Raw genomic sequence first — 13,271 nt, 5'->3', positions numbered from 1 at the left:
TAATAGGAATTGCCTATGTCAGAATTTCATTCCCGCAGTCTCTTTCCTGGAGCATCAAATCATTGGGATGTAAGGGGCTCCCCACCAGCATGAGGAAAACAATTAGTTTTGAAAAATAAGTGTTGGGCAGAGAACCCGAAAGGACACTCAGAAATGGCCTTTGGAGAGATCTGTACAGTGTCCCCGTGTGCTCCAGAAAGCACTCTTGGCATTCACCAAGGACTGGCATTCACTGAGTTATGAGAGGCACGCAGCAGGGGCTGCTGCGCTTGCCTGGAGGCAGCAGTAGCTCAGAACGTGACACACAGAAACCTTCCAGGCTGGCAGGTGGTGATACCTTTGAAACAGCAGCCTCCTCGGCTGGAGCCAGATTAACTGGAATCAGCAGGTCCTCATCGTTAGAGGCAGTGTCGTCCTCATTTAACGCACTACTGAAAGGAGAAAACATTCTCATCAGCTCACTGCCTGAATAGTATGAAACAGTGCTGTGTCCCCAATAGCTCAACCCAAAACCTCAACTCCAGTTCCCTGTGAGGCAGACAAAAGACCGATGTTTGGAAGTACGCTGAAGTAAATGCCTTCCAACTATCTCTGCAGATTACTGCGCACTCTCACAGCTGTGTATAGACCCAACAGTATCAATGTCTTCAATCTCAAAGGAGCTTCTTCAGTCTTTATTTCTGATTCGCCTGAAGCCTTCCTCACCATTCTCTCATCTTCCTCTTTAGAGCCAGGGGCAGCAGGACATCAGATATTTCAGTCCTTCCAGAAGATGAGATTCATTTACTGCTTGCTCAGATACTCACCCTGAGGCCTGGCCTACGCCAATTAACTGTTGCAACAGTAATTAAAGATGCATCGGTAAACCTGCTTACAGGTAGCCTAACTGCTCAGCAACTGTTCCTCTTCTTGTCAGACCTTTCATCATCATCTTTTCATGATAATCTCCACATGGTTCCCTTACCCCAGAAACACATTTCTCCTGAGTCACTTACGGAACAAAGGTGTTTGAGGCAGGGACTACTTTCAGGAGCTCTCTTGGGTCTTGAAATACTGGACTGGTTGCTGGGGGACTACTCTGTGTTTTGCCTGACAGGAGAATGTTCCTGGCACAAAACAACAAACACCAAAACAAATCAAAAAACAGGTACAACCTTCCATGGAAAGCTCTTCATCAACCACTTGTTACACCATATTTTTGAGATCATTAGACATACATTTTATTCAATATCCCCATGTGCTCTTTGAGGTCTGACACATGCTCATCTTCATAAATTGTCAAGAAATTACAAGTTGTAACCCTTTAGCTTTTTCAGTGCCTGAAATCCCACTGGAACTAGCAATCATTTGATATTTTGTAATTCTCAGGAAATCAACTGTCAGTGTCAGGTTTTTGAACACAATTTTTTTTCTCCAGTAGAAACTGTAAACAGACCCACTCCCTCTCCCCACACTGAAGTTGTTCATGGGTCAGAAATAACTGTAGTGATTGGAGCTGCTGTTGGAACAATGTTTCTCAAATTAAAGTACGGGAGAATTAAGAGTATCTGGATTACCTTGTATATAATAAAACTTAGTGACTACAGTGCTTGCTAGTTTTCCTTTTAAAACCACTTCACACTCACCAGGTCAAACTACACTACAACAAGGTAAAACGCAGTGATCACTGAGCTGCTGAAAGACCACACTGAATGCAGGTTCTCAGTGCTGCACTTGGTAACTAGATCACGTGTTTCTTCCAAAACTATTCAGTACCTGGTAGCAGCATCCTGAATACTGGAATTCTTGACACCTGTCAGGCTGTCTTCTCTTATGACCTGAGAGGAAAAAATGTACAAAGATATAAATTTCTGTTACCTGTTTACATCTTGTGTCAGTTCTGAGATTCACAGAACAACCGAGTGCCTCCCTCCCAGCACAAAAGTGTGCTGTTCATCTATTGCTCAGTAGACTTAAATTTTATGTGAAAACTTCAGTGCAGATGTAAAAATAATTAACCAATGTAGCCAAATAAAATACCATTATTTACTACAGAATTTACTAGAACATGCTAGAAGCATAGTCTTAGTCACAGAATCATGTATTGTGAAAAACGGCTGAAAGGCTTTCTGTCTCTACCTTGGACTTTGGTCCTTGCAGCACCCTTATCTGCATGGCACCTTCTCCAACACCGGGCAGTTGAAGAGAAATAAAACATTTGAGAACGTTACAGTCCTTATCAGTTGAGTATTTACCTTGTGCCCTGCTTCTGCCTGGGCCTTCAGGATATTGCTTTTGATATCTGCTGGAAGCCACGTTGCTGCGGCAACTGGGGTTTCAATTGCATTGTTAAGACATTTATCTGTCAACTTTACCACTTCATCCTGGACAAGAAAAATCTTTATTAGAAGTAGTTCCCACATGGAGAACTCTGGGCTGAAGTTTATTAACATTTCTAAATAATAACAAGGCTCTGAGTGAGAGGAAAAGTCAGCAGATTTATACTGAAATGAAAAAACATTTTCTTCCTTTATTTTGGAACTCAGTAGTAAAGTCACAGCAAAACATAAAGTAAAAAACCCACAATGCTTAAAAGTGGAGACGCAAAGTGCTGTGCTAAGAATACAGTGTGCGAGAACTGAACAGCAGTTGTCCCTAAATTTGCAGACTACTTTACTGATAGGAGACCAATACAGTAGCTATCAGATTATATCATATCAGTATAGCCTAACTAGAAGTTGGTAATTTACTCTCAAATGCAAGTTGGCAAGATTTTCACCTTAAAATCCACTTATAAATTAGTACAACAGTTCAGTGTGCTATTAGCTACCTCTCCCATCACTGATCATATCAGAGCAAACTGGCAGCCACATACATAGTGAAGACAATTAAAAATGAGATACCTTTCACTACAGTATATTTCATTATGTGAACGGCATTTCTTAATTATAACATGTTAATTAAGCATTCAATCTACTAATTGCTATGTGGTTAGTGACAGAAGTTAATTAACCGAGCAGAAACAAAACCTTGCGACCTTTCTTCTCAGGGTACGACTCAGCAGGGGGAGACAGAGCCCTGCTTTCCTCGCCATATGCCACCGTGGCTGGCTGCGGCTGGCTCTCTGCTGGAGGCAGGCGGCACAACCCTGCTGCACGCCTACTTGCACCAACTGCAGCACCTCCAGAAGGAATAAAGCTCATCGCAGGGGAGAGAAGTTTAAGAGAGGTGAAACCTGCCGTCCACATTGCTCTGGATCCACTTTTAGCTTTTTTCATTCACTGGAAACGCTAGTGAGAACTTCTAGGTATTTAGTCTTTAGAGAGGGGAAAAAACATTTCCTCTTCTTGTCTCCCTCTAAATCACCTTTTGGGGTATCCCAATAGGAACTTATGAGACTATTTAAAGGAGAACCTGTTTTACAGTTTTGACCCCAGTCAGCACTGAATACGGACATCCACAAAATCTTCAAGGATCACTGTCAACATAAAAAGGTATGAGGAACAACATCCAGTGTTACAACTATTGCTGGCAGATACTAAGAGATGCACATTCACATAATTCATGAAGACTAACAAAACAATTAATTATTAAACATTTAAGTGTTTTTATTTTAGAGAAGCTGCTGAAATTGCCAAAAGTCTTAAATCCTACACTGGACCTCACTGGACCAGATGCTGTATATAACAGTACCTGCACAGAATTATTCCAGTACTAGCGATATAGTAAATTTGATTATTTAAACAGAGCACATCAGCACACTGGTGCTTTAAGCATTTTGTGGTTTAACTTCCTCTCAGCTTCCTTCACCTGAACAACCCGTTTAACTAGGTCACTCTAGTCTATTAGCAATTAGATTCCCAACTTTTGAAACATTTCGTGCCACAAAGTAATATTTTAAATGTAATCCAGTATAACTACGATACCAGCAAGGAAATATTCCTATCAATATTAAAAGATACATTTTTCTCAATCCTTTCTACTTTGTGCTTGAAAAAAGCATTGGTGTTTTACTGGGTTTTTTTAATGGAAAGAGTATGTAGCTGGAGGGGAAAGCATCTGTCACCTGGTAACGCCCCAAGATGTCTAATTTACAAGACATTTAGTTGTTCACATAAAACAGTACAGCTGCTGGGTTTGTCAATATTCTAGCTCATTAGGAATTTTTATTGTTTCCATGTACTAGCAAACTATATTTGTACTTTATTCTTCAATCAAAATACGGAGCAAAGCTGCAATGTAAAAAAGGAAAGGAAAGATTAAAGGCAGCAGCAGGGTGTGCGATGCCAAACCTTTGTGCTTTTGAGCAGTGTTCCTGGTGCCGCTGAAAATCACTCTATGCAGAGAGATGGAGTCTAATACAGGCACGTTTTGGAGCAACTTCCACATGTTTACAGATCACAACAAATTCAGAAAAAGAAAACCCTCACGTCCTTGCATTTCTGACTCTGGAGCAGACTTCAAACACCGGGAACAGGGTGAACTTTTTATTGTTCATTTCACTTCAGAAGCTGATGAAAGCGGAGCATCGGTGTGTTTAAGAGCTATTTGCTCTCTTTTGTCAGATCTGGTCACTGCGCTAGTGAGAGCTGGGAAAGGACAAAGTCGCATTCTTCCATCCAAACAGATTTTGGCAGGGAGCAGCAGTGAAGAATGAAGCCATTCATTCCCCCCTTCCCAGTTCTTATTCTAGAAAGATTTCTCTTTTTCTCTAAAAGAACACAGATAGCTAGATAAATATTTCCCTATCAAAGAAATCAGTCAAGATTGATTGATTGCAAGTATACAATTACGTAAAGCTGACGCTCGCTGGCCATTTCTGACCCTGACAGAAAACAGTTAAAGATTTTTAATTAACAAAGCTGAAGTGAACAGTTCAGTGGCATTTGACAGTGTCACTTAGAAAGTTTAGGATGCGGCTCTGCTAATGCTTTCCCCCCGATGCATTTTACCAAACCTTTCATGTGTTGTTAACTGTTTCTACACAGGTAGGTATCTTATGCAGTGGTAAAACTTCAGGGAGGAGATGAGACATGCTGAAATTTGTGATCACACACTTTCAGGGAGAACACTAACACTGCATTCATCTTAAGCAACAGAAAGCTGCAGGATCCAAGCTCACTGCAAGGTTTTAGTGGATATACTGCAGTCCCATTCAGTTCAGTCAGAGTAAGATGCCATAAACACCTCTTTTACGAGTAAATTAAGAGCAGAAGTAGGTGCAGGAGGAAAGCCAACAGGTACATTTTGTGACAAACATCGGAAATGGAAATTTATCTCTTTTTTAAAGCAGCCTTCAAAAGCAGGAAACAAAGTGCTTTTAATAGTTATTCTTAGGTCAGTCTCTTCAGGACTCATTTCCAAACCATTAACTGTCATCTCTAATCACAACTGAGGGTGCTCATTTGGTGCTACTGTAACCTACATGTCTTTGCAATGTGAAGCATAAAGAATTTAAAGTATACAGAGACAGCGTCTAATCTTTGCCCACCTTTTTAAACAAACGCTCTCAAGTAATCTCTTGGTAAACTACATCATAGGCTGAAAAGATTTATTCAATCTTTTCTACCCAAGGAAAACCACTGATGATCTACTCTTATGTTTTCATGATACAATTTGCACTTCTTGAAAGCTGAAGTCTTTTACCCGAAGAAAGAATGATATTGGCATACTGTTGATCCATACATCATTTATTTCTCTGTTATGCAAATGTTCTTGCTCTCTAATCAGGTTACTATCACCCCAGCATCTGTAACCTCTAATATCCAAAGTTACTTGGCACCTCACATGACAGCAGCTGGATAACGGTGACTGTACTGTATTGGCGGCTGTTTGTTAGATTAGCCCGTTACAGGAATCTTAGCTTGCTTAGATTTTATCAGCCATGATTTAAAAACCACTAAGACACTTTTGCTTCGTTCTCTCCATTTAACCAATTAAATGTTTTTTCCCATCTCCATCTGAACTAAAATGGAATTCAGCAGGCAAAAATATTCTGAAATAAGCTGTGCTCATTTGCTTTAGTTTATGTGGGGGAAGTGTTTCGACATAGCAGGACCTAGAGGCTACTGACTAATCTTCTTAGGGACCTGGTAATCTTTGTAATGCACTCACCAAGCAGAGAGGTGCACAAGGCATCCCTGACAACAGACCTTAAAGGGGACATGAGTAAACCAGCCAGCAGCACCAAGCAGCAGCCTTCTCTCACACAGAGAGGGGGAACAAATGCTCAGGAACAGCCTGAGCCCAAAACACATACTGCTAAACACCTATCTTGGCACCTGGTTCATGTTACTATTGAGGGAGCAAGAAAAATCACAGCTGCTTCACCAAAAGTTAGATAAATCCTTGGGCCTCCCTGCAAGGGAAGGTAGTACCAAGAGAGATAACACTGCCAGGTGTTTTACACTCTCTGCTTGTTCAAAATGCAATCAAGCACCTAAAGCTTTAACAGAAGGAAGTGGAGTAAGTTGTCTTTTTTTTTTCCCCCCTTCCTTTTTTTCTTTCTGAACATATCAATTATTTACGGGCAAACCTGGAGGGAAATCTAAATTCTAAATTATTTAAAGCCCATTAAAAAAAAAAAAAAAAGAATATCCTGCATGGGTGCAGTTGTCTGATACCTGGTGAATCTATGAAAGTTCACTGCTGTTACAAGAGAAGATCCTGTCCCCTCCATCCCTTCTAGCAACACTACTTAGTTTCACCATGGCTCTAGCATTTCTTTGACCCCCTTCCATGAGCCCATTTAACTCACTATTTAACAACAAACCAAAAAACAAACAAAAAAAACCTTAACAAAAAGTTCAAAACAAAAAAGGCAAAAAAATTTGTCATTTTGCAAGCTACACCGATTCACCAAAACGTGCAACCCAGAGGTGTCAGAGGAGAGAGGGAAGCTGGGGAATAAAGAGCAAAGAGGAGTGAGGGAGACAAAAGCCCTTGCCCTGTTCAGGGCACTGAAGCTACTTGTACTTTGGCTCCGGTGGAAATGCAGCCTGACTTGCTCAAAAAGATTTATGAGAGCACTAAATCAAACCACATCACTCCTCTCTAGGTAAACACACACAGCACTCATACCTACTTCAGAGAGCAGGTGAAAATGGTTACTTAACAGGAGGGATGGATCAGCAGCAAACTTGTCTCAAAACAAAACATCCAAACAACGTTCTGGGAGGGTTACCGAAGGCAACTGAAAAACACGAGGCCAGCAGCTCAACCCCTCAAAAAAGAGGGTGAACTATACAACACTTTACAGTTAGTGACCTGCAGATAAAGACAACTGAGGAACATCTCAAGTGTTTATGCCTTTTGCTCCCATTGATTTTAGAAAATGTCACCAGGCTGCAGTCTGCATACACGCGTATGCACCTCTGCCTCCCACCTTTATCTCACTGCCCTGTCAAACACAGGTTTATACATAACAAAGCATTTGTATTTCCTTTACTATCCTTTGATATTACTCACTCATATTCCTAAAAGTCTTGCAAATGGACCAAGGTAAGCAGAAGACTTTTCAGAATGATCTGAACAACACTGAGGGACCCTGCCAGGAGGAATGAAGCCCAAGTACCTGTACATTTATGTTTACGTTGAGACGCTCAGCTGGCATGGGGCTGCTGCGCTCTGTCTCCAGCTGCTTCAGTTTTAGGAATGTGTCTTCAAACGCTGAAAAAGACAGAAAAGATATCACCTTGCTAATGTCAGGGTGGAGTTATTTGACTTTGTAATTTGCATTCTTGCTGCACAAAAATTAAATGGTTTTAAAGTTGTGAAAAAAAGCACAGAGATGGGGGGGGAAGCTACTTGCTCAACCTTCAATGCAACTTTCAAGCCTACAGACTGTACACATCTAATCTCAACACACTGTACTCCTGCAAGTTCATTTACCCAGCCATCCTCACAGTGAACGAGCAAGCAGGAAAAGTTAGTTGCTCAGACGGTTGCACTTCACTTCACTGTATTTGTGACTAAAGTCAGATCCCACAAAGAACTGTGACTTTTCCTTTGTACCTCCGTCCTTGTAAATAAGCTGCTTCCAAACAGGAAGAGCTGACCGACTTTGTTGTTCCAGTGGTGGGTAAAACTGTCCTTATGCATATAATTTATGGGAGCTTTCTAAAACATTTCTGGATTTTTGTAAGGAAACAACCTCATAACAACCTAATCAGTTAACTTTGACCCCACACATAATAATAGGTAAAAATCTGTAAGTTTGCTTACGATCAGAGTCTGCTTTTTCAGCAGCAGTTTCCTTTGTGCCAGGATGGGGGCAACTAACAGCCTCTTCTGAATCCCCTGTGGCCAAGCCAACAACCGGACGGCCTATGGCATCATCGACACAAGTTTCTGGCAACTCCGTGCTATCTAGCAAATCAACAAGAGGTATGCTGCAAAGGCAGAAAAATGGGCAGAGATATGCAAAATCATGTTACTACTCCTTCTGTAACAAGAAAAAGCTGTAACACACACACAAAATCTCTTTTTTTTTTTTTTCCAAGCTGTCTTCTGGTAACTAGACACATTCAGTAAAAACTGTTTCACGTAACTAATAGAGATTGGCTTTCAGTGAGTTAAAAAAAAAAGAAAGGAACATTTCATGTCTGTAGAAGAACTGACTTCATAACAGAACAGGTCTGCATTGCCTGCTGCTTCATCAGTGGAAAAAGTGAAGAGACGAGGACGGAAGCTTTTATCCATTAAATACACTTTTTGGAACAAATATATTCAGGTTCTTTTCCAACAAACTTAAGGCACACTTTAGGATTTTTACACAAGAAAAATAAAAGTTAGGGGAAGGGAAGTTGATACTGTTCACAAAAAGCTATTTGTGCAGATCTTCAGCCAACACCTGTAAGCAGAACAGAGGGCAGAAGGGTGCACTGCACAGGTCGGTCTGACACTGTGTTATGGTTAGGCATACCTACAACTACTTTCAGTTTTATTAACAGGGGCAGAAACATGAACAGTGGTCACAATATTTTAAGTGAATCACAGCGTACTCTGTACGCTGTTAGGATCACTTATTTCACTGTCTTCACTTTCTAATGGAAATGTCTCCTATTTATTTTGTCCAACCATCTGTATTTACAATGAAAATAGAAAAACAATTACCAAAACAAAAGTTATATTTTGATGCTTATGTTGTGCAAACAGTCAGGAATCTCATCCATCTCTTCAAAGTTCAGGAACAGCTAAAGCTATCCTAACAGCAAACTGTAATGAATACAGAGAGAACAGCTGCAGCAGAACATGATGTTAATCAGAGAACCTGCGCACACAACTGCACTTTGTTGCCCATTTCAAGCAACAATAACACTTACATGCAGTTTGGTTGCAATATTGGTTTAAGAAGAGAAGTCTATCACTGTTGAAAGCCCTGTCCCAAATACAAGAACAATGATACCAAGCAACTACCCCCCACAGCAGAACCTAGTCTTCTGCCAGACAGAGACGCTTTCTACTTGACAGTTCAGAGCAGCTTCTCCTCCCTCCAGCCCCTGAAACCTGTGCTGTCACCAGAGGCTCCAGGAAAAAAACTCCTCCCTCCCGCTCGAGCACCCAAATGTTAAATATATAACTCTGAAACAGATTACAGGATATCACCGTTTTAGTGCTAATAATGTACAAATCATCTTAAGACAATTAATTGCCATGAGGCAAACTGAGGTCACTTGATTGATTCTCTTAAGGCAGTGGAACAAGAAGCTACTAGCAAAGCAAACAAAAGGAAACTTCTCAATCTACCGTACAGCCTCCCTGTGCACTACTAATGGACAATGGCACGCTGCAGGTAGTCTTGCAAAGGGGGGATGATGGATACAGAGAATTTCACTTATTAGAAGTAACAGTCAGGAAGAGATGCTCTTCAAGTTAAGGCAACAAAGAAAGCGAGACTGAATCCTGTACCTTAATGTCAGAGGATGCCTATGCATGAGAGTGAGAATGTTTTATAATCTTCACATGAAGCCAACACTTTTCTTCCTACTTTCTGACAGTTTTCTCTAAATAGCCTCCCACATGTTGAATATGACAAACCAATATAGGACATTCAGATTTTGCCTGCAGCACAGAGAGGTGCTGATGCCATGACACGTTGAAGGCACTAGGTATAAGCTCCTATGAACTCCACATAAGAGGTGATGTGGAGCACCAGTAACACTTCTTTGTGCTGTAATCTACTAATGCCTTTCTCAGCATTGCGGCACAGCAGAGAGAAAATGAGTGAAAAATGAAATTTATCTCTGTTAGAAAACTGCTAGGATAATTACACTAGCTTTCCCTCCCCCCTTTGACATCTGCAGTAATATTTACTAGACAGACAAGACCGTTGATTCAAAAACCTGCCCGCTAGTGATAAGGGCAGTCTTGAGACCTGGTGGCATATTCAAATGGCACACTCAATGTCTAGTGTTGCTCCAAAAGCAGCATAATAACATTAAGGTGATGCAAGTTTGTAGAAAACCTTATTGCAATTTGTGCCAGGGGACAGAGGACTGGCTGAGGTAGCAAGGACAACCGGCGTGAGTCCCTGCAGCTTCACTCCTGCACTACAGCGAGGTCTCACTGAAACCAACTCAATTTTAGGCAGACTCACGCCTGCTAAGCCAACATTCAAGTAGGAATTGACCTCATTTTGCCTTCAAACCCACTGAAACACCTACTCAGCCACCCTGCGACAGGCAGTCACAAGAGGAAAGTCATACTACAGAGACCCTCAGGCACTGGAATGTGCAGGCAGAAAAGATGAGTTCCCCAAATAGCATCAAATTGTTTGAGGCCACCCAGATTCTTCACCCAGTTCAGAGCATCAGTGGGAAGTCTACCATACAGGTTTCATTAATGACCAGACTACAGAACTAAAAAGCACAGGATACTATTTTCATCACTGCACAAAATTTCTGACTTCTCTTACAAAAAACCAATGAACTCACATCAATCATAAGGGAAATAATAAAAGGCTTCCCAGGAAAAGTAGGACTTGCACGGCAGTCAGCATGCAGTACTCAAGAATGAAAGGGGCATTAGCTTTCCACACTCCTGTATTTACCTGCATGCAAAGGGATACTTGAACTTTGCATAGTAGCAACTGCCAGGCTTTATGTCTCCAGAATCAACTTCTATCAGCATATTTTAAGAACTATTCTGAGGGAAAAGCTGATAAATTATATCAGGAGTCCAAGCCACACAAATAATTACAAATACATGAATAATCAAAGGGTTTTAGTGCATTGAAAGGTTTGTCAGCCCCCTAATATATCACACAGAAGTCATTATGTGCTCAGGGAACTCCCACAGTTAAGGGAGTTAGCTACTACATTATTTCTTCTTTTTGCCTGCCAAATATAGATATTACGATGTACCATACCGTATACAACACACAACATGACTGAGCTGTCAGTTACAAAGGGTATGATATTTTTTGCTTTCCTAGTTGAAAAGTAAGACAATACTTAATTCTAGTTTGTAAAATATAATCTGCAAATACAGTAACTATCCAAGTCAGCTGCAAGAGAGATAATTATTTTGCAAGTAATCTAATTTGAAACAGCATGGAGCACCATGCAAGCTAATTTATTTTTTCAAACGGGTAGTGACACTGAATAGTTTCTCTCACTGACTCTGCAAGGTAGTACAACTGTATGAAATTCTTTGTCCATTTCATTTTGGGGCACTCAATGTTGCACCTGAAGGTAAGAAGAGTAGTAATTTTGAGCCTGTCATCTTTTCAGATTTTTTTTTTTTTGTAACAAAAATGCAAAATATTCAGAAAAAAAAAAGAACTCCATTTTCCTTTTAAAGCGAGGGAAGCAAAAGAAAAAATCCTGGGAATGTCTGGTCCTACAAATGGAGACTGTCCACACGCATTCAGTTTTTTATCAAGCAGCCTGAGTCCCACATTCCAAGACTTTTGCTTTCTCCCATTTGTTTGAAGATAATTCCAAATACTGACACAGCGTAATATACACAAGTCAACAACTACAGGAAAGGAAAGGAAACACCCTTAGGAAAAGGTGTTGCCTGCAGAACCTTTGTGGATATTAAGTGAAGATCTGTCACCACAGTACCATTTAGAAAGACATCCATGTGTTTCCTCCATGCTATTCCCAGAGGACGTGACCTGTCCCTGTGGAAACGCAGCTCGGTGTTGTTGGTACTAGTGTGGTGTAATTTCCCAGTCTGCTATTGAGAGCTGTCACTTACCCTATAGGAAACCAGAATAATAATTCTCCCGAAGTCAATGAAGTAACACTAAAATAAGCCCAGCACAGAGCAAAACCAACCCTCCGGATGCATGCAAGATTCAAAGCCACATGGCAAATATACCATACTAAACAAAATCAGTTCTCAAGGTAGATGGATTTCAGGCAACCAGGGTTGCTTCCCCTATCCTGAATCTGAACTAGTTCTGCTGTCATGCAAAAGATGTATTATGAAAATTTTAGCCACAGCTTCAATTACCAAAGTTGCAGTTAATCCCAGGGCAGCCTGTGACAGTCAGCTCACTGCAGGGGCTGGGACACCCAGCCCTCTACTCAGCATTGGTGAGACACCCCTGGAGTGCTGTGCCCAGCCCTGGCCTCCCCAGGACATGGACATACCCGAGGGAGTGCAGCAAAGGGCCACGAAGACAATAAAGGGCCTGGAGCATCAGACATAGGAGGGGCTGAAGAGCTGGCACTGTTCAGCCTGGAGAAGAGAGCTCAGGAGGATCTTACCAATGTGTATAAAAACCTGATGGGGCGAGTAAAGACAACAGCCAGACTCTTCTTAAGGAACCCCAGAGACACAGGCAATGGGCCCAAACTGAAATAGAGGAGATTCCACTTCAACACAAGAAGAAAATCCCTTTTTGCTGTGAGGTTGGTCAAACACCAGAACAGGTCGCTCAGAGAGATGTGAAGTCTCTGTCCCTGGAGACAGACAAAGCCTTGTTGGCGTGGTCCTGAGCACCCTGCTCCAGCATGGGAGTGGACTACACGATCTCCAGAGGCCTCTTCCAACCTCAGCTATTCTTTAATTCTATTACAGCTACACAAAACTTCTCTGATAGCCGAGGAGTCAGCCACTACGTGCCATGGCCTGACCACTACATGAGTACACCCGAACTTAAAACAGTGATTTGTTATTGCAACAACATTCTTGCATTTTGAATACAAAACTATCCCAAATTCCTCCACTCAAATCAGCAACTACTTCTCCCTCATCTACACAGAAATTAGACGACATTCTAAAGTTAAAACACCTGTTTTCATTTGCATATTCTTATGCAACTTTACAAATAATAAAAG

The 13,271-nt window shown here is 41.3% G+C and overlaps 1 protein-coding gene across 6 annotated transcripts in view; it reads right to left on the bottom strand.

Annotated features, from left to right (window-relative positions):
- EPB41L5 (erythrocyte membrane protein band 4.1 like 5) overlaps window positions 1-13,271 on the bottom strand; it is a 59,246-nt gene that overhangs the window by 8,005 nt on the left and 37,970 nt on the right. For 5 of the 6 annotated variants that reach the window (XM_075757010.1, XM_075757009.1, XM_075757011.1 and 2 more), the window contains 6 exons: window positions 8,203-8,369; window positions 7,553-7,647; window positions 2,235-2,363; window positions 1,756-1,817; window positions 996-1,106; window positions 338-431 (listed from right to left, as the gene is read on the bottom strand). In XM_075757010.1, coding sequence (XP_075613125.1) covers window positions 338-431; window positions 996-1,106; window positions 1,756-1,817; window positions 2,235-2,363; window positions 7,553-7,647; window positions 8,203-8,369 — 658 coding nt within the window. The remainder of the gene's footprint in view (window positions 1-337; window positions 432-995; window positions 1,107-1,755; window positions 1,818-2,234; window positions 2,364-7,552; window positions 7,648-8,202; window positions 8,370-13,271) is intronic. The other variant, XM_075757013.1, reaches the window with a different exon arrangement.

This window comes from Balearica regulorum, chromosome 6, assembly GCF_011004875.1.
Source record: "Balearica regulorum gibbericeps isolate bBalReg1 chromosome 6, bBalReg1.pri, whole genome shotgun sequence".
In the NCBI taxonomy this organism is placed as follows: domain Eukaryota; kingdom Metazoa; phylum Chordata; class Aves; order Gruiformes; family Gruidae; genus Balearica; species Balearica regulorum.
The sequence above is the reverse complement of the archived record's forward strand: the minus strand, read 5'-3'. Positions and strand labels throughout refer to the sequence as shown.